This window comes from Amblyomma maculatum, chromosome 5, assembly GCF_055883805.1.
Source record: "Amblyomma maculatum isolate TAMU_Amacu chromosome 5, ASM5588380v1, whole genome shotgun sequence".
Lineage (NCBI taxonomy): Eukaryota > Metazoa > Arthropoda > Arachnida > Ixodida > Ixodidae > Amblyomma > Amblyomma maculatum.
In genome coordinates, this window is record NC_139348.1 from 12,686,186 (window position 1) to 12,710,600 (window position 24,415).

The 24,415-nt window shown below is 45.8% G+C and overlaps 1 protein-coding gene across 1 annotated transcript in view; it reads left to right on the forward strand.

Annotated features, from left to right (window-relative positions):
- Nucleotides 1-576: 576 nt before the first annotated feature.
- Nucleotides 577-24,415, forward strand: part of Fnta (farnesyl transferase alpha) — a 34,261-nt gene continuing 10,422 nt past the window's right edge. Inside the window, exons 1-2 of the mRNA XM_084603529.1 lie at nt 577-1,108; nt 7,663-7,902. Of these exons, the coding sequence (XP_084459655.1) occupies nt 734-1,108; nt 7,663-7,902 (615 nt within the window). The 5' untranslated portion in view covers nt 577-733. The remainder of the gene's footprint in view (nt 1,109-7,662; nt 7,903-24,415) is intronic.

The window sequence follows — 24,415 nt, forward strand, 5'->3', positions numbered from 1 at the left end:
TTTCAGTTAACGTAAAACTTGACAGTAGAAATCCATGTCAAGTAAAGTTGGCTGAACAGTTACGGTGTCCATTTTTCTGCCTTATCCGAGTATCGTTCTGCCTCCGTCGTTGTTGGCCTTGTTTTTCGTTAAGTAAAAGGACAATCAAATTCCCCGCCATGAGTACGTCACTGTGACGTCACAAGCAACGTCACGTGTTTGTTGTGCCTCACAGTTCGCAGGGGGCGCCGGGAAACTAAAGCCTCGCTCAGAGTCGACACGCAGGCTTCTATGGGAGTTACGCTACCATTTGTTCTTCTACCATGAGTGCGCGACCAACGCCATGACCAACGCGCCAACGCCGCCGATACCTACATAAGTCAAATTATTAAGAAAATGAACAATAACTTATTTTAAGCAACAATTTTAAGTTATAAATTAGTATTATAAATGTTTCACTTGCTGTTGCGCACATTTTTTTCTTTTGCTTAGTTTATGATGACGTAAGGTGACGTATTTTGTGCGTGGCAGCAGCGGTTTACTGTGCCACGATGCGTGTCACTAGTCTCCGCCTTTTATGTTTTGTTTGTAAAACATCTGCCGCTTCTCGTCGTCGTTTCTAGCGATCTATCTGCCTATCGCTGGAAACGGCGACGAGAAGTTGCAGACATTTTACAAACAAAACATACAAGTTTTACGTCACGTCCGGCAAGTTATTCCTCCTCACTTCTTTCATTTAGCGCATGCATGGCGCATGCGCAGAAGCGACGGAGCAAACAGCATGGCGGACGACGACAGCTGCGGCGAAGAGAAGTGGGTGTTCTACAGGGACCGGCCCGAGTGGAGAGACGTGGTGCCGGTTCCCCAGGACGACGGCGAGCACCCGGTGGTGCGCATCGCCTACTCAGAGCAGTTCCGCGATGTTTTCGACTATTTCCGCGCGGTGCTCAAGCGCGACGAGCGCAGCGAACGAGCGCTGGAGCTCGTCACCGACGCCGCCTCGGTGAACCCCTCGAACTACACGGTGTGGCACTACCGGCGCCTGCTGCTCAAGGAGCTGGGCACGGACCTGCGCCACGAGCTGGACTACATCCAGAGGGTGATCGAGGACAACCCCAAGAACTACCAGGTGCGATGCTTTCTCTGAGCGACCGAAGCTCCGCACTTCCCCTCTTTCACGCGTCTTTTAATCCGATTCGCCCTTTCAAGTGCATATACCTTGACACAGTATTGTAGAAACAAGTTGCGCACAGAAGGACACACACAGGAAAAATAAACACAAGTAGGCAGAAAGAGCGCAAACTATCAACTGGTTTATTACTCGTTTAGGTTTGGTTTGGTTTGTGGGGTTTAACGTCTCAAAGCAACTCAGGCTATGAGAGACGCCGTAGTGGAGGACTCCGGAAATTTCGACCACCTGGGGTTCTTTAACGTGCACTGACATCGCACAACACACGGGCGCCTTGCTTTTCGCCTCCATCGAAAAGCGGCCGCCGAGGCCGGGATTCGATCCCGCGTCTTTGGGAACAGCAGTCGAGCGCCGTAACCACTGCGCCACCCCGGCGGGGTATTACTCGTTTAACCCTGCATTTATAGGCAGTGTACACGCATGCCTACAAAAAGATAGGTGCGGAAAGAATGAGAGGGCAAATCACAACCTGTGCGACAATCACCCAAAGCCGCTAAAAAAATTCCTTTACAAATTGTACAGGGAAACAGAAGTGTCACTAACACAATTATCGCCTTTTTTCTTGATATGATACGCCTCTAGAATTTCACTGGCCACTTTATCATTGCTCCTGCCTAGAATTCTAATGCTTGTAAACACTGGTTCACAACCGACGCATGCAGTGCAATGAGCAGGCAAATTTGCTCCTTCCCTATTTCTAATTGAACGCTGGTGCTCCCCTGCGGTGCTCCCTTCAGTGGCTCAGGGGTCATGGCGTTTACTGGGATCAGTGCTTAGAAATTTTGATAATGCCCGTGTGCTGGGTAATGTTAGTGTTTGTAATACCTCGAGTCATCTTTTTCCTCCTGTGCATTGAGGACCCCACATGGCATTGAGGAGCTTGTGCCAATACATCATCCCCAATGTGACTACACCCTCTAGCATATCCTATCAATTAGCCCTTTCTAGTTTCATCCGCACTTGCCTTCTTTTTGCGATCCGCTGTTGTATAGCTTTTAGCTGTCAAATCTAGAACAATTGCAATTTATTTATTTACAATGTACCCTGCAGCGCCAAGGCATTAGAGCAGGTGGTGGCTTCACAGATAACATCAGGTTATGCAAAACAAAAAGTGCAAACAGATCTTGTGAACTGTTTAGGAACAAGTAGAGTGGAATTAGATCTCATTCAGATCTCTCGTTTGTTTGGTCTTGCTTGATGGTGTTTTCCACGTGGCTGATGAAGGAAAAGATTTCTCTTGAATTTGCCTGGTCAAGAGTTTCTTATCTTTGTAACATCATGTCACATATTTTTTGTATAAGAATCCGCTTTCTTCTTAATAAAAACTTAGTTGCGAGTCAGCGCTCATCTGTTGTGCTTCTCTTCTTGTGTGCTTCGTGTCTTCACGCTGTTCCACCCACTTACCAACTCGCCCAACTGTCCAGCCTACTTCCATGTAACACTAAGACCTCAGCAGCAACGACTTCACTTATGCATTACAGTTGCAATAGGCATTATAATAAATGGATGATCAAAATTACCTCCACGTCTCAGTGCCAGCTCAGGCACTGGTACTTTGCTGCGATATTTTACAGGTGCGAGCACTCATAGGTCAAGTCATTGTAGACTTGTGGCGGAAAAGTGCGGCAATCAGGTCTACCTGCGGTGGCACTTGACAAGCACTAGACAGCGTTGGATGGCAGCCATTGGTAGATGTGCGAATGTGTTAATTTTCCTTATCATTGCTTACAGTGAAGTATGTGGCTAGGTAAATTCATTGAAATACACGAGCAACACCCAAAGCTTACCAGAATCCCAGTCGTCGTGTGCACATTTCTTTCGGTAGCCCTCAGATCTAATTGCTGTTCACAGGTCATAAGTGTATTCTTGCAGTAAGCAAAGAAATGCGAGTCCATAAAATTATATTCAGTGCTATTTCACTCTATTAAGAATCATGTTATCTCAGCACGCCAAAAAGCCATTGAAGTAGGATGTTTTTATAGCCGATGAAGCACCGTGAATAATTATTGAAGCAAGGCACGCTGTCAGTCGTAGACATCATCAGCACCGAGAGCCGAAATGAACTTGGCGTCCTTTATGACTGATCGCAAAAGTGCAGGAGCACTAGTACTTTATTGTGGTCAACGTTCAGCGCAGCGAAGTCAGTGCTAAATAGACCTAGTTGGACAGTAGAGAGTGATTCATGCAAATTCAGCATAAACACTGCAAAAGTGCATTTTCAGCATGATTAAAACACGAAACAAGAAGCTGTGTTGCATATAAACACGTTTTACTTATCAACATGCAGGAACATTCTTATAGAAGAAAATGGACAAGGAAATGAGGAACAGGAGGAGGAGGTTTGCAAAAAAACTTCACCAGTTGTGAGTAGCAAGCAGAAGAGAATAAAAAAGTGTAGAAATAGCGAACGGAATAAATTAAAGATTTGGAACTCTGGGGCAAGAAATCTGGGAAAATTACCAGAACTATGCATACCGCACGACTCCCTAAGCACCACATTTAAGTTTCTAATAACGCTAGCATTGATAACAGCTCTCTTCCTATCAGGGAGGAGGCTGTACAGCGAGTCGGTAAGCTCAACATTGGCCCTCGGAGCTTTTCACCTCGCTTGCAAGTTTTCTGCTGACAATCAATGTAATTTTGAGACGCCAATGCAACTTTCACATTTCCCCACAGGTGTTCAATGATATTTAGGTCTGGGGATTGTGGAGGCCAGTTACAAATTAGCCCATGCTCTTGCAGTTATGGGGGTAACCCTCTTAAGGGGGGACATGGCTCTTAAAGTTGCTTTTCCAATTTTTGACCAAATTTGATAAAACCTGGTATTCTGATTCAGTTTCTTGCACTGATTTCAAATATGTAACTATTTTTTCAATTGGCCAATTAGTTCAAGATATTGTTACGGGGGTAGTTCAGCTTGAGGTTTCAGAGAGCGGAGACGGGAGACAAGGCTTTCACACAACAGGCCTTTCCTGCAGCACCAGCCGACACTGCTCGAACGTCGTCTTCGCCAAAACTACCCAGATTCTTCTTTTTCCTTCTACCAGAGCTGCTAACAAATAAATATGTGCTCTTGAACGCAACATCTTGCTGGTTTTCTTTGGACACATTGTTGAAAGCTGTAACCAAGTAGCCCAACTCCATGCATTGACATGGCGCCCACATTGCTCAGTCTATAAGTATTCATGATAATGTTACACTGCCGCTATTCATCCTGAAAAAAAAAAAGTCCGATGGCAGCCTATTTTACAGAGACTTGCAACAATAGTCATATACTGCATATTTTCTTGATACACTTTTTTTTGTTTGCCCACTCCTGCCATAGCCTCATTGAGGCTGCAGTATGTACAAATAAATAAAATAAATAAATAAATTGACGGGCCGGCAGACTCTCACTTTTGTTCCCATCTGGTAGAGAACGTGGACTCGTCAGTAAAGACCACAAATTTCCAATTGTCCGCTGTCCAGTCAGCATAGTCAGGCTGCCGAGGGGCGTCTTGAATCCTACGTTCATATCTATATGCCTGAATTATTCTGTTAACAGTAGAAAGGGGCCCATTTGTTAGTACCGAAATTTGTCGTTGAGAATATTCCTGTTGACACAATTCCACAATGAGCGGCCTTTCTTTGTCCGGCAACATTGGTGGCTTAGTCTAAAGCCCCAGAAGCAATGAAATCAAACAGCCGCACCTAAGGTGAACCGTGTCTCAGTGCTGACGAGGCAGCGTTTCCTCTCCGAACCGCTTGGAAGCGATCAAGCAGCTTCGAATTGCCAAATAACTTGGCACAAATAGCACTGGCTTAATTTTCTGTACTAGAATACACTTACTTATGACCTATGAACAGCAAGTGGATCCGAGGGTCATCGAAAGAAATGCGCACATGACGACTGGGGTTCTAGTAAGCTTTGGCCGTTGTTCACACATTTCAATGAATTTACATAGCCGCATACTTGGTTGTGTGCAGTGATGAGAAAAACTATATTATTTGCATATCTACCAATGACTGCCATACGAAGCAGTCTGGCGCTCGTCAAATGCCACCGCAGGTTGACCTGATTACCACACTCTTCTGCCACAGGCCTACAATGGCGGTTAAGCTATGAGTGCTTGCACCTGTAAAATATCGCAGCAAAGTAGCAGCGCCTGAGCTGGCACAGCTTTGACTGAAACCTGAAGGTAATTTTGATCATTTATTTATTATGATGCCTATTGCAACTGTAAGTCGTTGCTGCTGCGATCGTAGTTTTTCAAAAAGAACAGCACCGCCACTTGAGACAAACAGCACTACAGGGACTGCCCTTTAAATAATGATCCGAAATTCCCCGATAAGAAGCTATGCACACCTCTTTTTAACAACACTAATATAAACTAAAGGCTAACCAGGGAGTTAAGCATATCACATTCATAGAAAAGGGGATAGTTGCATGCCATCAGTGCTTGTGCATGATAGTGGAATTGTATATCTGGATTCACATGATTAGACTGCTGCTTGTTTGGGTGTGCAAGCGTCCTTGAGAAAAAAAACTGTATTTCTCAAATAAACTTCAGTTGTTGGTCAGCGCTTGTCCATTATTCTTTTCCTCTGTTTGCCTCAAGTAGCGGCGCTGTTTTTTGAATTTGCAATGCACCAACTAGCTCAGATTTCCGTTCTTCTTGAGTTTTTCAGTAGCTCTGTGTTGCATCGGTGGCTTGATAAAGCTCACTTCACGGCAAAGCAGGCGTGATTGGCTGCTGCCAGCGCGCTGTAGAAGACGACACGGAAGCCCCACCTCTGCGCTCACGGCGCCTGTGCGATAGTTTGCAAGGAGCCCGCGAGAGGGGCTCCGCGAATTTAAATTTAAATACCTATACCTAAAAAGGATTGACTCACAATGGAGGAAAAGAACTAGGAAACTAACCAGTAACTATACTGGTCACAAGGACGAAGAAATAAAAAGCGTTAAGCAACAGGTGAAAAACACAGAAGGTAAAAATCAGATAAATTCGATGGAAAAGAAACAGTGTGGCGAGCTATACCGAGAGTGCAAAAGGCAGATCAGGAAGGAAGCTTTCTTTGGTAACTCAAGATGCAGTCCCCTACTTTTTGAAGCAAGATCTAGGTGCCTTAGAACACGCAGCTACAAAAAGAAATTTAACCATGAAGATGACACATGTGCAGTACGTGGTAACTCCACTGAAACAGTTGACCATATTATACTCGAATGTAATGGTATCCATCCGAAAATCGATGCAGGCGCAGTCACTCTTCCCGAAGCTCTGGGGTTTAGAGATACTAGTGGCCGGGTGAATAAACCTGTGGTGGAAGCTAACAAAAAACCACTGGAAGATTGGTAGCTTAAAAGCAGAAAAGTGACATAATGTTAGTAATGCAGAAACAGAAATTCAATAAATAGAATGATGGTATAGTTAACCAATCTGAAACAATAATTAAGATATAGGGGGAAAAATGAGCATAATAGCAACTGCTACCACCCCGTTCCAAAGGGGATGCTCCTATATTCCATTCCATCCATCCATCGAGGCTCATTTTTAGACTCACTGTAGTGCTTTGCCTGTGAGGGTCCACTGGGCATCCAAGTGCAGCCTACCCGATCTTCATGTTTTCCCATACAGCCCTGCAGAGCACCCGCATGGTGGTGAATTAGCAGGTGCGCCCATTCCTGTTTGCTGCACCTTCTCCGTCTGGATCCCCGAGGCAACGCTGGCTAGCCTCCGTTTAGGACGGAGGCCACCTCTATTGTGACAGCCGCTGCTACTCAATCCTTTGGATGCCTTCATCAAACTCGACTGAGGGAAACAGAAAAACACGGTTTCACGATTGTGCTGCACGATTTCTGCTAGCACATTTTTTTTCCTTCTCTGGATGCATGCTGAGGAAATTCGAGTCAAGTATCAGCTTTTCGTGGCAAATTGGTCAATTTGGTCATGATTGAAAGAATGTTACTGCACCATAACAGGTGCTAACCAAAGCTTTTGGATCATACCAGTTGCGAAACTCCGCTTCAAAAAGTGACCGAATTTTGAGTGCATTTTTCGGGTGTCTATTAATTGTCGCATCATCTGGAAGCGCTAATACAAGCTTTTTGCTATTGCCGCCATTGCCTTTTAGAAATCAATTTTTTCTCTCCTCTTTTCCATCATGATTAACTATATGGCTGTTATCCTAATACTTTTTGCCACTGCAAGTCTTCAACTAATTTTATTTTCCATAATGGTTGTGCATTTATCAACAATCAGAAAGTTTGGAATTTGGACGCAGTTTCCTTTATTGGCCGCGGGTGCCGCGACTATTTGTAACACCCAAATTTTGACCAATCAAAACTGCTGTTTTTCTGATACATGGGCCCTATGGGAAGTTTCGTAACTGGTGGTATTGAGGAGCTGTGGTGCTAACAGCATAGGGGCATGCGTATGTCCTGTTCTGTACATGGTCTTTCTGTGTAGTGTTCTTTCTGGCCTACTTGTGTTGGAAAGCACAGTGTGTGGGGGCAGGTGTGGCACCATCGGCGGGTGGTGGTCGAGTGGCTCCAGGATGGCTCTGGGGAGAAGGCGTTCACCGAGTTGATCCTGGCCATGGACGCCAAGAACTACCATGCCTGGCAGCACCGGCAGTGGGCCCTGGCCGAGTTCGGCCTCTGGGACGGGGAGCTGGACTTCACCCAACGCCTGCTGACCGAGGACGTGCGCAACAACTCTGCCTGGAACCAGCGCTTCTTCGTCATCTCTCGCACAGTAAGTACACCTACAGCACCAGGGGAGAAAAGCAGACAGAAGCGCAGCAGCTCCCAGTCACAGATAGTAAAGCTGTGATCCTCTAACCATACCTTGCAAGCATCTAGGCATGTAAGTGGTAATGTTACGAATAGAGAAGGAAGAATTTTGTTGTAGATATTATGGCTACAGTGTTCTGTTTGGGGTTGATTGTCCACGAAGCACTATCTGCAGCAAATGTTTGTTTCTTGGGAAAAACATTTACTGCCGACCTGCGTCAAGATGTTATGGTGATACAATGAAGCAGGGGCTGAGCATTTGCCTTGCATACAATGCCCAGTGCATCCAGAAGGAAACCATTGGTTTCTACCTGCCTTTGCCTCTAACTTGCAGCACGTGAACCACCCTGGTACTCGTGCGTGGCACAGCATCTGGTCGCATCTCATTTCCTTTGGCCATGCGTCGATGCCGACATCCGTCGCTAGGCCTTCCTTCCGTGCCAGCGCATCAAATTCCATCGCACCTGCCTCTTCTTTTTGGCCTCTCAGTGCGAGGGTATCCCACATAGACTTTTGTGGCCCCTCCCGTCACCATATGTGGCCTTTCACCTGCTCACATCTGGGGATCACTGGGGAAACAGCTGTAGTGGCCAGCTGGGTGCCTTGCTTCAGCTCGGTTGTCGCCATCGACTGCAGCCACCAGTTTCAGTTGGTGCCCCTGTTCGCTGCCCATATCACAATACTGGTATCCACACGACTACCTACTGCCTTTTCTTTTTTTATTAATACTGTAAGCCTTCTCCAGGCTCATACAGGGGGGGTCAAGTCAATCGTACATAGCAACAGTACAAACAAAAAGGAACACAATGGAGCTGAAAATTCCCGACAGTCAAATAACATCATTTTCATTGGCGAAAAAGCGTTCAGTTTTTTTTGGAAAACGACATCAGGGTTAGTAATGTTAACAATTTCACTTGTTAGCGCATTCCACATTTCAAACCTTGGCAGAACAACTTCATCGATAATTGAAGGCTGCCCTTACCACTTATCAGCCAAGGGAACGCTGGTATGGCCACTTTCTTCCGCTCAGCACTGAAGGCTCACCTTGACAGCTCTTCTGTGGTCTACAATGTTTTCCTGCAACTTCCTAGAGAAATATACTCACCCTCTTTTCATCCTTGCACTTCTGGGACCTACGCAACACTTTTCAGCGCATTACTCCTGTCATTCCTGCTGACTGCCAGCCAGGATGTGGGTGGCTCCTGCCACTGTTTTCCACCCCCCAACGCTGGCCTACGATGGACCATTCTGCATGCTCATTCGTGATGTGACAGACTCTTACCCACCTGTGTTGCCACTCTTGCTCCCGTGGTCCTTCCGCTGACTCTCGCTTCAGCCCAGCTAACCTTCTGTGCATCACAACTTGTCTCCAGGGTGGCTCCACTGCATGGGGGGGAGCCCTGTAGCGCCCCTTGTGTCACACTCTCGTGGCGCTAGTCGTCGAGGAACAAGTTGGTACTAAGCCTAATAGAATGCTCAATTCAAAGCCGACTGCTGTTAGAAATAGTTAAACACGGATATATGCAACCCGGATAATTTGAATTTTGGTTATATCGAACTCACGGAATATCCCCTTCAAAATCCCATGTAGAAGTATAGGAAAGATGCGTCGTATATCAAGCTCAGTTTCACCGGTCGTTCAATATATCGAACTCCACACCACAGACTGTACGGTGCGCCTTCCCCAAAGACGATTGCATCACCCTCGGCTGTTTGCCGCGTGATGTTTTCAAGTCATGTGCAAAAGGAATGAGAACAGATCGGCACCACGCCCTTTCCCTAAAGGCGTGCGCGTTTGCGGTGATCGTTTGGCGCGCGCCAGCACGTGACATTTGCAAACCATGTGCGTGAAGGAACGAGAGGGAACTGGACTGACAGCGGCTGCTACGGAGAAGACGCAGCCAATGCAGTCGTGGTGTTCGAGAGAGGGAAACAACGCAGTAGAGAAAAGCACAAGTGTGTGCCCATTCTTTCTTTTTCTCTTTCTTCTCTTTTTTCCAGTCTTCATTTGCAGTAGCAAGCACTACGCATGTGCTGACAAGCCAGCTCAGCCCGTGGCAGACAGAATGTCGGACACTTTCTCCAGTGTGTCTTGTGACATGCGATGCGCATATTGTGTTGTCATGCTGAATGTACGGCGTAGCGTGGTCATTGTTTATAGATCCTCGTTGATCGTGGCAGCTGCGGAAGTTAAGAAGCGGCAGATTTGATTGCTCTTTTTTTTTTTTCTCTTCTTTTTTTTTTTCTTTTTTTGCAAGAGTCGTCTATCCTTGTCGTCGTGCTGAACGTGTGGCCTAGGGTAAGCTAGGCAGCTGCGGATGTTACGAAGCAGCAGATATTTTTTTTTTTCAAAAGTCGTCCATCTTTTCCTGTATGAATCAACAAAAGCACGCGGTCAGCTGCGATCATGACACCGACTTTAGCTTTGTTCGCTTCAAATGGCATTTGCAGCTATCACGCTTTCCAATGATTTTGTGGCAGTGGACTGCACCTCCCCTAAACGCGGCGGGTTAAATCGAACCAGGCTTGTGGAATCAAGCCATCACGGGCACTTTACCAAGTTCGCTCCCTGCCACCACAGTATCAATCAAAAGTATAGTCAAAAAATAAACATGTGACGTTATCGCTGCACACTACCTTGTCGCGCTGCCAATAAATGCCAAAACAAGGACGCGCCATCTGCTAATGCTTTCTTTCTTCCTTTTTTTTTTTTTGAAATTCTCAGCGGTGACAATGGAAGATGGGTTCATTATGCGAGTGGGTTGATTACGCAACAAATACGGTATCACTTTTCACGAAATCATCACGAAGCGCCGGTACAACCCCGGTACGCCGAGCAATGCTGCAAGCCATCGGCTGCAGCCTTCTAAAATTTTAGTGAATGAATATTCTCATTAAGCATAATTTTGGCTACAGTGAGCTGTCATGCTGTCCGTGCATTAGAACTGTTTGAACGCTACGGGTGCAAAAGAACAGCCGAAACGAGGTGAACAGCAGGATTGTCTCTTACGTCAGAAAACTGTGCAATGACACCACAAATACTTGACTATGGTTTTTTCAGTGAACCTACGTCACATTCAATGTGCTAAAGATAGGTCCCGAATGCAAGAGCGAACATTTCCACAAACTTTAAAAAGTAATTAAAATATTTTCTATGCTTCCCTTGAGTCTAACACTTGACTGTGATGGTCCTCAAACACAAGGAAAGCATGTGACAAGCGTTGCACAACCTTGTAATATGGTGTCTCTACCTCTTTAATAAACACCTTTCGTCTCCTTAGATAGTTTACTGGTATCGTCGGTGACTTACCTCCTATTTCTGTCGTGCACTCTGTAATGGTATCTCTGAAGGTATCATTGTTCGTTTCTACGCTAGGGTTAAAGCTTAGTTCTATCCTCGGTTACAGCTGAATGTCTATTCTGTCGCGAGGTCCTGAATTCTTTTAATTTCCCCCTCACTGCTAATTGATTGATGTACTACTTCTACTAATCTGTTGCGTTCCCTTTTCAAAGCTAGACTAATTCGAGACCTTACCATCCTGGGATGACTTTATAGCACCTTTCCGATTGCCTCTACATTCTGCATAATGCCAGGGTTAGAACACAGTATGAAGTCAATTTCATTTTTGGTTTCCCGTGAGGACTTTTCCGCGCCCACTTCCGGTTCTTCGGTTTGCTGAAGAAGGTATTCATGATTTTTACGTTATTGCGCTCTGCAAACTCAACTAGTAACTCCCCCCTGCTATTCCTAGAACCAATGCCATAGCCACCCTCTGCCTGGTCTCCTGCCTGCTTTTTCTTTACCTTGGCATTGGAGTTGCCCATTAGTACAGTATACTGCGTCTTTACTTTTCGCATTGCCGGTTCTACATCTTTGTAAAAGCTTTCGACTATCTGGTCATTATGACTACATGTAGGTACATATGCCCATGCAACCTTCAGTTTATACCTCTTGTTAAGCTTAATCAAGATGCCGGCTGCCCACTCATTAATGCTATATAATTTATCTACATTACCAGCTACATGCTTATTGACAAAGAACCCGTAATCCTAATTCTGATCCCTCCAGTAAACCTCGATAACATTACATATGCCCGCCCTTCAGTATAGTGTCATGGAGGAACGAAGACGAAGTAGTGGAAGGACAGAGGTATGCGTGGTGAAATAAGTGGAAGTGCTGTGCTCAACAGGACCAAGATCTATCTGCCTTCCAACTTCTGGCACGACCCCGTCCTGTGGGAAGGCTTACAGGACATCAGAACTCCATCAGTGGCAAAAAAAAAAAAAGAAAAGGAACAAGGAAAAAAAAAGAAACATTAGGCACAACACACTATAAAAATGCACTGATAGCATCAGTACATATTATAGGTTCTCTAACGCTTGAACACAAACTCTCAGTGTTTTGCGGGAGGGTCAAAGAAAATACATGGTCCGGTAGTTCGTTGAAGATAGCTGGAACATAATGGTGCCTTGTATATGCATCATTTGCATATATCCCTCATTCGGCCTCTTCACCTCACTAAGTCCTATCACATCCCATTTGAGGCCCTGTAACTCCTCTAACAGTACTGCTAAACTACCCGCACTAGCTAGGCTTTTAACGTTGAACATTGCCAGCGTCATTTTCCAATGGCGGCCTGTCCGAATCAAGAGGTTCTTAGCACCCTCCGCTGTGTTACAAATCTGGCCACGGCAGTGGTGAGTTGCTTTGCAGCCAGTGGGGACTGAGGGCCAGGTTTTTATAGGACTAGTCATGGGAGGTTGTGGCCAATTACTGCACCGTGCATACAGACGGCATAGTAGGCATAGAGTGGTCTGTTCAAACTGCATTCTGCTATATAAAGCAGTCTGCGGTGGCATATGTTTTAGTAGCTGCGGTATTCCAAACAGAAACGGGAATATGCGATTTCTGAGCGTTTGCATTAACTTTTATTGACGGCAGCGACCTGTTTTGCTTTGACACGGCGCTAACGACAGTACCACTTCGTTTGAGACATTGCATGTCAAAGGATCTCAAGCGCCGAAGACCGCAATGGATGATGTCCTTATCCAAGCATGACATGCTCGATACGGATAAGTATATTTTTTTTAATGATGTCCTTATATAACCAAGCATGACATGCTCAATACGGACAAGTATATTTTTTTTAATGAAGCGTGGGGTTATAGACTGTTCATATTTATTTTGCAAGAGGCTTATAGGTAAGCAAAAGCTCACAGGAACTGCGAAACAAACAAACACTCCTGTACACGCCGCATGCACGCGCGTAAATCACTGCGGGCTGGCACGCGACGCGAAAACGCGACCACACTGAGTAGGTTTCGCCACTGAGCCGCAAGGTGGCGACTCTGCTCGATCTCGAGGCCAATAGGACCAGGTGAACATGAAGACACCCACAAAAAATTGATCGAAAAACTGACAATCACAAAAAAAAAAAACAGACAGACTAAAAAGAAAAATACTTCAAGCATCTTAGCAACAAATATAGTGGTTTTCAACTCATCAGGCATGCACATCGTTTTGCGGTTCTAAATTCATGCACAAAATTGAACTACGCCGTTCTAAAAAAGAGAACTCACTCTGATACAGCACTTTGGACAGTTCGCTAACGCAATCTAGACCTTTACTTTTTATGAAGAAGGCTTCCTTCAGCTTGCGAGCTACATTGTCTCGACTTCTATCCAGTGCCATAGTTTCTTTTAGGCGAGGCATGCATTCACACTTTTTGCAGTGAATTGACAGATTGGATCCAGTGCCTTTCTCAAGCGATCGCTCGTGCTCTCTCAAACGCTCCTTCAAACATCTTCCAGTCTGGCCGACGTATACTTTACCGCATGTGATCAGGATCTGATATACGCCTTCCATGCACCCGACATGCGGTTCTGAATGGCGCGTTCCACACATTTCCTTTCCTGGTTTCTGGTTATTTATCCGGGGGCACAAGGAAGCCAGTTTGCAAGGGGCAGAAATACTACGGGAACTTTGAACTTATTTTCGACCTTCTTCAAGTTCTGCGCCATGCGCTGACAATAGGGCACAACTACAGTTTTAACCCTCCCAGAATCCACTTGAGTGCCTCTACCTCTTGTACCTTTTATTTTTTGAATCAAGGACTCAACTACTGCAGACATAGATATAGAAATACTGCGATGTTCAGCCTCGAAGCTGCGAATGCGGCCCAGGAACTTCTCTCATTGAATAGGTGTGTTGCGGGGAAGGCGTCACCCAAAGATCGCAAGAGATTCCTGCTGTCAAGAACAGTTCCGAAGAGAGCCCCAGGCGGCCAGTCTAAGATCAACGCCGTCGTCACTTTTTTCAAGGAAAGCGGTCTGTGGCTAATGAAAGTTGATAAGGAAGGGGGCTTCGTGGTGGTCCTGCTAGGAATCTACAAAGAAAATTCCTGCCGTGCTGTAGAAAAGAATTTCGCTCCAACAAATCTCAAGCCAGCTAAAGTCAAGTCTCAGGCAGTCTCCCTCTGTACAAACCTAGAACCGGAAAAGATAGCGAATGCTATAAGCAAGTGCAAGGAAAGGACACTAAGCATGTTTTTCACAGCCAAGATTCGCAAAGAAGAAGTTCCGTTTCGTTGCATTGCTAGTGAGCACGAGTCTTGGCAACGACATACTATAAGCCAGTTTCTGAACTCGCTTGAAGTAGAGGATCCATTTGCTACAACAAACTCCACTGATGTAATGGGTCTCTTACAGTCCTGTGGAACTGTAGGCACGTTTTTTTTTTTCAGTAGATGTTAAAGATCTTTTTTATTCTATTCCACACAAAGAGCTGTTTTCTAGCGGTTAAGTCCTGTATTGAAAAGAAAGGTGTTGTACATATCCACAATGCAGTGGGCATGTCAATAGATGGGTTCTTTACCTTGTTGGAATTCTATCTTAGCGCCACGATGGTTTAATTTGAGGATCACGTTTGCATACAGAAAAAGGACATTTGCTAAAGTTCTTGTGTTGCTCCTGTTTTAAAGGGACACTAAAGAGAAAAATGAAGTGGGCTTGCATCGATAGAATGCCAGTTTCTGATTACAAGAAAGCCACTCTTACTGAAAACAGAGCTATTATAAGGTAGTGAAGAGGAAGAACAGGAATACAGGTATCGCCACCGCAGCCGAAATGGCCGAGACTCGCAACTACAAATCACGTGACGCGCAAGGGATCCCAGAGGCGAGTTACGTTGCCCGTTTGAATGCGGTTGTCTGTTTTGTCTCGAATATGATAACATGCTTTTATCACACGTAAACAATGATGAAAAGACGACGTAAATGTTGCAAGGCAAATAAAAAAATATACTTGGCGGCGCCACAGGTGTCCACTTCAGTTTCGGTTATGTTCCGGCTCAGGCACTTCGTGCATGCTCGGATAGTTTAGTTTTGGATCTGTGGTGCCTGAAATGCAAGCTTGGAGCGGCAGATGCACCTACCCTAAGTGCGTATCGAATGAAGATCATGACCCGGCACGCACCTGCGAAGTATTCTCCGCTCCTCGCGCGCCAGCAATCACGGAGTCTCCTCTTCCGTCATAGTGTCCGTCATCCAAACCTACTACGTAGTAGGAGAAAACAGTTTGAATTCGACCGGCGGGAACAATAAAAACCTCAACTTCTTATTGCAATACTTCAGCAATAATTCGATTTTTCGCTGCCCGATATGCGGCGACAGTGTCACCAAATGCCGCTTATTAGATTTTGATAGCATATTTGGGTGTGTTTAGTGTCCCTTTAAGTAACATTTTTCTCTCCGCCATTAACACAGTTCTTGACAGTAACTTTTGACTAAGGGAAGATTATAATGGTGTCCAGGTATGTAGGTGATATTCTAATAGTGTTAAACAGACGGGACCCATTGACTTACCAAGGCACTATAAATGAAATTCTAGATGTATTTAGAGAGTGTAGCCATGGCTTGGAGTGCACTTTTGAACGGCCAGAAAGCAATAAGCTGCAGTTTTTGGATCTAGAACTCTCCTTTGCACAAGGAGGAGTTGGCTGGATGTACCACCCCCGAGCACAAAAATCGCTTTTATATTATGAGTCGGCCCCCTTCGAGACAGTGAAAAGATCCATAGCCACATCAGTCTTGAAATCCTCTTTAAAGAAATCGTGTGAGCATTGCATGCTAATTAGCTTTGAACTCCAGATTTAAAGGCTACATAAGGCAGCCTTCCCACAGACCGTTATATCTGCAGTAGTTGTGTCCTTGATTAAAAAAAAAATAAAAGTCACAAGAGGTAGAGGCACTCAAGTGGATTCTGGGAGGGTTAAACCTGTAGTTGTGCCCTATTGTCATCACATGACGCACAACTTGAAGAAGGTCGCAAATAAATTCAAATTTTCGGTAGTATTTTCTGCAACTTGCAAGCTGGCTTCCTTGGGTCCCCGGGCTAATAACCAGAAACCAGGAAACGAATGCGTAGAACGTGCCATGCCCAACTGTACGTCGGGTGCAAGGAATGTGTTGTCTCTATCAGATCCTGATCACATGCAGAAAAGTATACATCGGCCAGACTGGAAGATGTTTGAAGGAGCGTTTGAGAGAGCACGAGCGATCGCTTGAGAAGGGCACTGAATCCAATCTGTCGATTCACTACAAGAAGTGTGAATGCATGCCTCGACTAAAAGAGACTACTGTACTGGACAGGAGTCGAGACAATGTAGCTCGTGAGTTAAAAAAAGCCTTCTTCATAAAAAGGGAAGGTCTAGATTGCGTTAGTGAACCGTCCAAAGTGCTATATCAGAGTTCTCTTTTCTACAAGGGCGCAGTTGAATTTTGTGCATGAATTTAGATCTGCAAAAAGATGCGCATATCTAAGGAATTGAAAAACCACTATCTCTTTTTTGCTAAGATGCTTGAAGTATTTTTCTTTTTAGTCAAAGCAGAAAGCTGGGCTAGTTGGTGTGTCATCATAAATAAAAAGACTAGCGCAAGTAACATAGACTCCTGTCTACTCCTATGTCTGTGTCTGTTATTTGCGCTAGTCTTTTTATTTATGATTTTCTTTTTAGTCATTTGTCTTATAGGTTTCTTTTTGTGATTGTTAGTTTTTTGATAATTTTTTTGTGATTGTCTTCATGTTCGTCTGGTCCTATACACCACGTGCCATAGATCAGTTTCTTTTCCGAACCATTGTTTTTAGCCTACTCATCCAATCATTATTATTTTTTTTTTAATCAGTTTTATGGCTGTTTTCTTTTATCGGTTTTATGGCTGTTTTCTTTTATCGGTTTTATGGTCTTTTCACGTTGTGACGTTTGCTGCCAACATATATTATGTGTTTCCGTTCTATAAAGGCTTAATTGTCAGTGAGCACTTGCCCCCTTTCTTGTGAATGCCTTGTTAGCGCGTCGTCCATTTTTGAAGGCATTATTGTCTCCATCGCTCAGCACCGATGTAAAACTGTAAAAGGAGTAATATCCAGAATAGACTTGACAGCTCTGACCGAAGATGAAGTAGCAGAAGGATTAGCAGACCAAAATGTCATAAGTGTTCACCAAAAAAAAAAGATCTCAAAGGATGAAAAGGAGACAAAGAGAACAGCAGCCCCCTTTCAGAATGAGTTGAAGTGGGATATATTAAAATAAACGTCCGACTGTGCATACCAAATTCGAGGAGATGCTAAGCACAGCGCAAGTACGAAGAAAGCAGCGGCAGATTCGGTGCTTGAATATTTTACTGCTAGCACGAACTTGTGACCCATCGATACTCCATCGCGGTCATCTGACGTCGACAGTGCGTACAAGGTCAATGAACTGGTGACAGGTGCGGAAATTTTGTGGATGCTCATCCCACTGCTCCTGAAGGTCTTCGTCCGAAACAGGCGAGGTGTTGAAGCGCATATTTTCCTAATAGTGAGATTGCTCAAGGCTTTTCATGCAGTGAAAAGAAATGTGCATATGTGACTTGTCACGGCCTCCGACCCTATTTTCTTTCATCGCTGCAGTGAGATATAGACCAGTGCGAAAGCTGCGTCATACTTTTTGATGATCCTGTGTAAGAGTCCCTGCAAGAAAAACAAATCAGCATCATCATCATCATCCTGACTATACCCACTGAAGGGCGAAGGCCTCACGCATATTCCTCCAATTAACCCGGTCCTGTGCGAGCTGCATCCACTTGACCCCTGCGAAGTTCTTAACCTCATCCGCCCACCTAATTTTCTGCTGCCCCATGCTACGCTTTCCTTCCCTTGGAATCCAGTTTGTCGCCCTAAGTGACCATCGGTTATCCTTTCTTCGCACTATATGTCCTGCCCATGTCCATTTCTTCTTCTTAATTTCTACTAGAATGTCGGTAACTTGAGTTATTTCTCTGACCCACTCTGCACGCTTCCTATCTCTTAATGTTACCCCTACCATTTTTTGTTCCATAGCCCTCTGGGTTGTCCTCAACTTAAGTAGAACTCTCTTGGCTAGCCTCCCTGTTTCAGCCCCATAGGTGAGTACAGGCAAGATGCAACTGTTGTATACTTTCCTCTTGAGCAATACCGGTAAGCTGCTAGTCATAATCTGCGAGTGCTTGCCAAATGCGCTCCATCCCCTCTTTCATGGATGGATGGATGGGTGGGCTCATAATATTTTGGGACTTGTGAAAAAAAGTGGTCACGGGATACTACACATCTGCGTTCACGGGGCAGACGACGTCTGAAACTGTTGAGTGCATTGGAACTTTTGCTACTGGCGAGGATGCTTTTTCAAATCTCAGTGGATGGAGCCAGTGTGAACATGAAGTTCTTGAATATCCTCCAATGCCACCTACAGGAAAACTACCATGTCCAGTGCCTCGACTTAGGGCTCTTGTGGCTTCCACACAATACACATTGCCTACAAAGCAGCCATTGCAGCAGGTACCGTATTTACTCGCATAATGCTTGCACTTTTTTTTTGCGAAAAATTGATGCCAAGTTTGATACTAAGTTGGGGGTGCGATAATTTTGCGGGAAAAATTTCGAGCAAATGTTTTAAATAGGTGCGAATCGGGTTTCTTAGGTCAACTATTGTAAATATAACCATAACATTACTTTCAAGCGGAACTTACCCTTGTTTTAAAAGTACAGGGTCGCCAAAAGCACAAATTGCTGAAGCACTTTATTTATCGCACGCAGCCTCATCATCTCTCCCCGCGTTCCGTGGTATAATGCTCACAGCTGACCATACAGTTCTACTCTCGATCAGAGACTTGGTCCGAGTCCGTATCGACACTGCAATCGCTGTCTCTAGTAGCGCATTGCGCAGAACTTGTCGACGCCGAAGTGTCTGCTAGCAGCGCGGTTGCTATGCTGTAGCCCGTACTTGAAAGCTTTCAGCTTAAAAGCAGCTGCATAGCTTGCGTACCGCCCCACCGCGATGCGGCACCAAGAACACGGTAGACGGAACAAAGCAAGTAACACGGATGGAATGAAGGAACAATGACAACGAGACGCGGAGACACCTCGCAAAATATTGACGATGAGCATCGTGGAGGTAAAAAAAAAAAATAAAATAAAAAGGCAAGCATAACCGATGATGATGATCTACCCAAGCACGCTATCGCCGCCTTGTAGCGCGTGCACACAACGAGGCCAGCTAAGTTCAGTAGCGCTCCAAAGATGGCGCTTGTTACTACTAGCAGAATGGGGTTTAGAGATACCAGTGGCCGGGTGAATAAGCCGGCAGTGGAAACTAGCAAAAGACGACTGGAAGATTGGTGGCTTAAAAGCAGAGAAGGGACATAATGTTAGTAATGTAGAAACAAAAATTTAATAAATAGAATGATGGTTTAGTTAACCAATCTAAATCAATAATTAAGATATAGGGAGGAAAATGAGCATGATAGCTACTGCTACCAGCCCGTTTCAAAGGGGACGATCCTATATTCCATCCATCCATCCATCCATCCATCCAGACGACTCTCGCGGTGGTAATATTGGTGGTGCGTCGATTATGCGAGGAAAAAAAATTACGATTCCTGGCGCCCAATATTGGGGGTGCGAGCATTATGCGAGTAAATACAGTAATTGGGGACTTGACACCTTTTTGTCTAGTCTATGTGCACTGTTTGAGGATGCCCCAGCTAGGAGACAAGATGTTCAACCGTCACTGGTTAGGCAAAGTTTCCCCTAAAAATGTTGCGCATAGCTTGGCTGAGAATGTGTCTGTTATTGAAAGAGCTCTGTAACTTTGGAATGATCTGCAAGGAAGAAGCAAGTGAGCCTGGCAAAGTGTGTGTCTTTTCAGAAAATTGTTCAATTCAGCCGGGATGCATTAGTAGTGCAAAGCTGGACTTTTTCATAGTGTCCCTGCTATACTAAAGCATTTCTTGAAAGATTGAGTACCAAACAGACAAGCCCATGTCGCTTCTTCTGTCAAGAGACTTAGAAACGATCATCAGGAAGTTGACGGCAAAGTTTATCAAATGTTCGACGTTCTCTTCAGCTACAGGGATTACTGGCTTGCTGCAAATTGATGTACTGGACCTCAGTTGCACAGTCAAACGAATTGTGAAGAAGTGCAAAGCAAGTGCAAAAGATATATTTTAGTGTAGGGTGGAGTGCAAGCACTTCCTAGTCGCAGTAACGAAGAAAGTCCTTGAGGTAGGTTCCAAGCGGATCGAGGGCTTTCCTCTTGACCCTCAGCAAATGTGCCGAGCCAGTACTTGCAGAGTACACTGAGCTGTTGCAAGAACATAAACATCAACTGCGACTTTTCAAGGAAGTCACCAGTCTAGACACATTTTTTTAGTGAGCTCTCGCAGTTCGGTGCTTATGCAGAACTTTGGAAGGTTGTAAAAAATTATTGCTTGTGGTCAGGCAACAGTCGAGAGAGGCTTCAGCATCAATCGACAGATCTGTGTAGAAAGCTTGGAAGGTTTGTCTTACATCTTGCAATGAATTGTGTGCGATGCAGTAGGAAAAGCTGGCGGTATTTTTAACATTGACATTATAAAGGGTGTGTGGAAGGCCGTATTAGCTGCAAGACATCGTTATAGTGCTTACCGTATTTTCTGGTGTATCAGACGCACCCCCCATATGTGTAGGCTTTCAATGAAAAAGTTGGTATATAAGACGCACCTTAATTTACCTATTTAGGGCAACGGGACTAGACTGTACATGCTTGCGCGACCATCGCTAAATGCTCTGTGCCTGTGCGAGCACTCCTTACACGGCGCGAAAAGATAGAAAAAAAGTCAATACTCACGCACCCCCCCCCCCCCTCCCCCCCCCCAAAAAAAATGCATCGGTACAGCAGCAACATTTTATTTTCATTCAAAGCCTTCAAAGGCTTCGTCTTCAGAGGCGCTATCAAAAACTTCGCCGATTTCTGGCAGCAGCATTGCAGGGGCATCTTCCTCGGAATCGATGCTCTTATAGTCGTCTTCCTCAGGTGCCGATGAAGCTAGCAGGCCAGCCTTTCGGAAGCCTGCAGTTACTGTTTCCATTGTAACTGTACTCCAGGCCTCCTGGACCCACTTCGCTAAATGAAGCGCGCCTCGTGCGTCCAGTTGCGGTGTAACTATGCTCACCCTCGGTCATCCACGCTTCCCAAATGCGCCTCAAAACAGCTTTAAAGCTGCGGTTCACAGCAATATCCAGAGGCTGCAGAATCTTGGTCATGCCGCCAGGTATTATTGTTGGGTGCAGTTCTTCGCCTTGATCCGTTTTAGGGTTAGATCTGTCAAGTGCGCCCGCATGCTGTCCATGACCAGAAAGCCCTTTCGGGCGTGAAAAAATCCATCCGTGCACTTAGAAAAGCACTTCTCAAGCCAGACTTCCATTATCTCTTCATCAATCCGGCCCTTCTCATTAGTTACGACAAGAACGCCAGACGGAAAACTTTCTTTTGGCATTGTTTTTCTTTTGAAAATGATCATTGGCGGCAGCTTTGTACCATCGACAGAGCACGCAAGTACAACAGTTAAGTGCGACTTTTCGTGCCCAGTGGTTCTGATTGTCACTGTCCTATCGCCTTTCTGTGTGACACTCTTTGACTAGGAATGTCGAACATTAAAGGCACTTCATCCATGTTAACAATGTTAACAGTGATGTTATTGTTGTCAACTTCATTCTTCACGAATTCTTGAAACTTCTCCACTTTTTCTGTGAAGTCGTCTGTCAGCTGTTGGCACATCGTCATTCGCGCTCTGACTGACAACGCTTTGCGGCGCATAAACCTGTAGCACCATGAAGGCCCACTAACAAAGCCAGTGGCACCCATTTCATTGGCCAGTGCGTGGGCTTTTAAGCGCAACTGCACGGTCGACAATGCCCTACTTTCAGCTCGTTGTTCAAGAGCCCACTTTAGGAGCCGGTCCTCAAGTTCAGGCCATCACGCCTTCTTTCCACGGTCTGCCCCTTTTCCCGCTTTTCATCGCCTGTAGCTTCCTAGACGACTGCCGCCACGTGCGAATCATTTTCTTGGGGACTTCGAAACGACGTCCTGCAGCCCGGTTCCAGTGTTCGAGAGCGTACGCGACAGCGCATAACGTAAACTTCGCTGCGTAGCTCTTGCGCAACTTCGGTGGCATGCTGTAGCGGAGACAGGTGCAGTACACGCAGGAAGTCGAAAACACACACGCAGTAACAAAGTTGCAAATGGCGACTGTGGAAATGGAAATGTGGCTGATGTGGCTATGGAAAAGTGAGTCGGCTTGTTCTGGCTTGTCTTGGCAGTGTGAGTGGACGAGAAGTACGGATGTTGACATCTTCTGGCATTTAAAACGGAAAAAAAAAGCGCATATAAGACGCACTAGCAAAATGTTTTTTAAACAGTTTCGTCTTATACACCGGAAAATACGGTACTTGGAAGCCCAGAAGAGGCAGGAATAAGAAAGTGTTAAAGCAGTCGAAAAAGCGCTGTGCTGAGGACCAGCTTGACAGCCTGAACAAACAAAGGAAGATCCTCGAAGCAGCAATGAGTGACGACTGCATCAGCAGATGAGTGTAAAGCTTCAGGAAGTCCCTTGAACTTTTCTTGGCATGTCTTGGCCATCGAGTGAAATAAATAAGATGTTGTGTCTGAAAATTAATTGGGCTGCATTGTAGGTCCTTGAAAAACCTCCAGAAGGGCCTTCAAAGTTCTTGAATATTGTTACTTAGCTGTATTCGCTGTCCGTGATGAGGATGAAGTGCAACAGACTCCGAGAAGACGACGACGCTGAGTGTTGTGAAATCGGTGCCCTCATCAGCGTTAGTTGTGCGGACAGCTTTGGGACTGTAAATCTTCCACGTAACACCTCTTGATGGAGGTGAATCTATTCGATCCCCTGTCACAAGCTGGATCTCCGCAGCGGCCGCCACATCGGAACCACCACAATGACTACAGACTCCTCTACCTCTACAGCCGCCGCACCTGCTGTTGTAATGGCCCACCCCCGTGACCCCGGAACCTGCTGCGGGACCGACGACATCGATGTAGACGACTGGCTAGCCCTATACGAGCGCGTGAGCAAGCACCACAGGTGGGATGCCACTCTCATGCTCGCGAATGTAATATTTTACTTGGCTGGGACCGCGCGGGTGCGGTTTGAAACCCACGAAGACGAGCTAACATCTTGGGATATTTGCAAACAGAAGCTGCACGACCTATTCGGAAAGCCTATTGGCCGCCACATTGCCGCCAAAAAAGCGCTCGCCTCTCGCACCCAAACATCTACGGAGTCTTACCTCACTTACATCCAAGATGTCCTGTCTCTATGCCGCAAAGTCAACCAAGGCATGCCTGAGGAGGATAAAGTCGGCCATATAGTAAAAGGCATTGCCGACGATGCCTTCAACCTCCTGTTGTGCAGGGATTGCTCCACCGTGGACTCTGCTGCAGGTGTGCCGACGTTTCGAGCAGGCGAAACAGAGGCACATATCTCACCGTTTCAACCGGCTGCCGAACACAGCTGCTAGCTCCTCTTGTATCGATATCCCGACTCCTTGACCGCCTGCTAACGACAGCACTTTGACACGCATTGTCCGCCAAGAGCTTGAGGCAATGACTCCCGCGGCCTCGCTGTCGCATACACCCGACAACACCCTGGCTACTATATCACTTATTAAGGCTGTTGTTCGCCAAGAGGTTGCGAATATGGCCTCCCTTCTACCAGCACCACCGACACCATGGATTCAGGACCTGCCCCTCCAGTAATTGCTGCCGCCTCAACCAACGCCGGTTTCTCGCCCCGATATCGTTACCACAACCCAAATGAATGGCATACCCACGACAATCGCCCCATCTGTTTTACTTGTTCTCGCTTTGGCCACATTTCCCGCCACTGCCGTAGTCGCTGATACACGCCATCTCGTCAGTACACCTACGTCGACCGCCGCGGAGACTATGCCCCTCGCTATTCCCCACCTCGCCCCGACCAGATCCGTGCTGACCCCGTTCCACTGTCCATGCTGCCAACCGTTCACCATCCCCGCAAGCACAATGTTCGCGTTCTCTTCCACGCCGCAGTTCGCCACCGTCCTATTCTGGCCGCGTACCGGAAAACTAGCCAATGCAG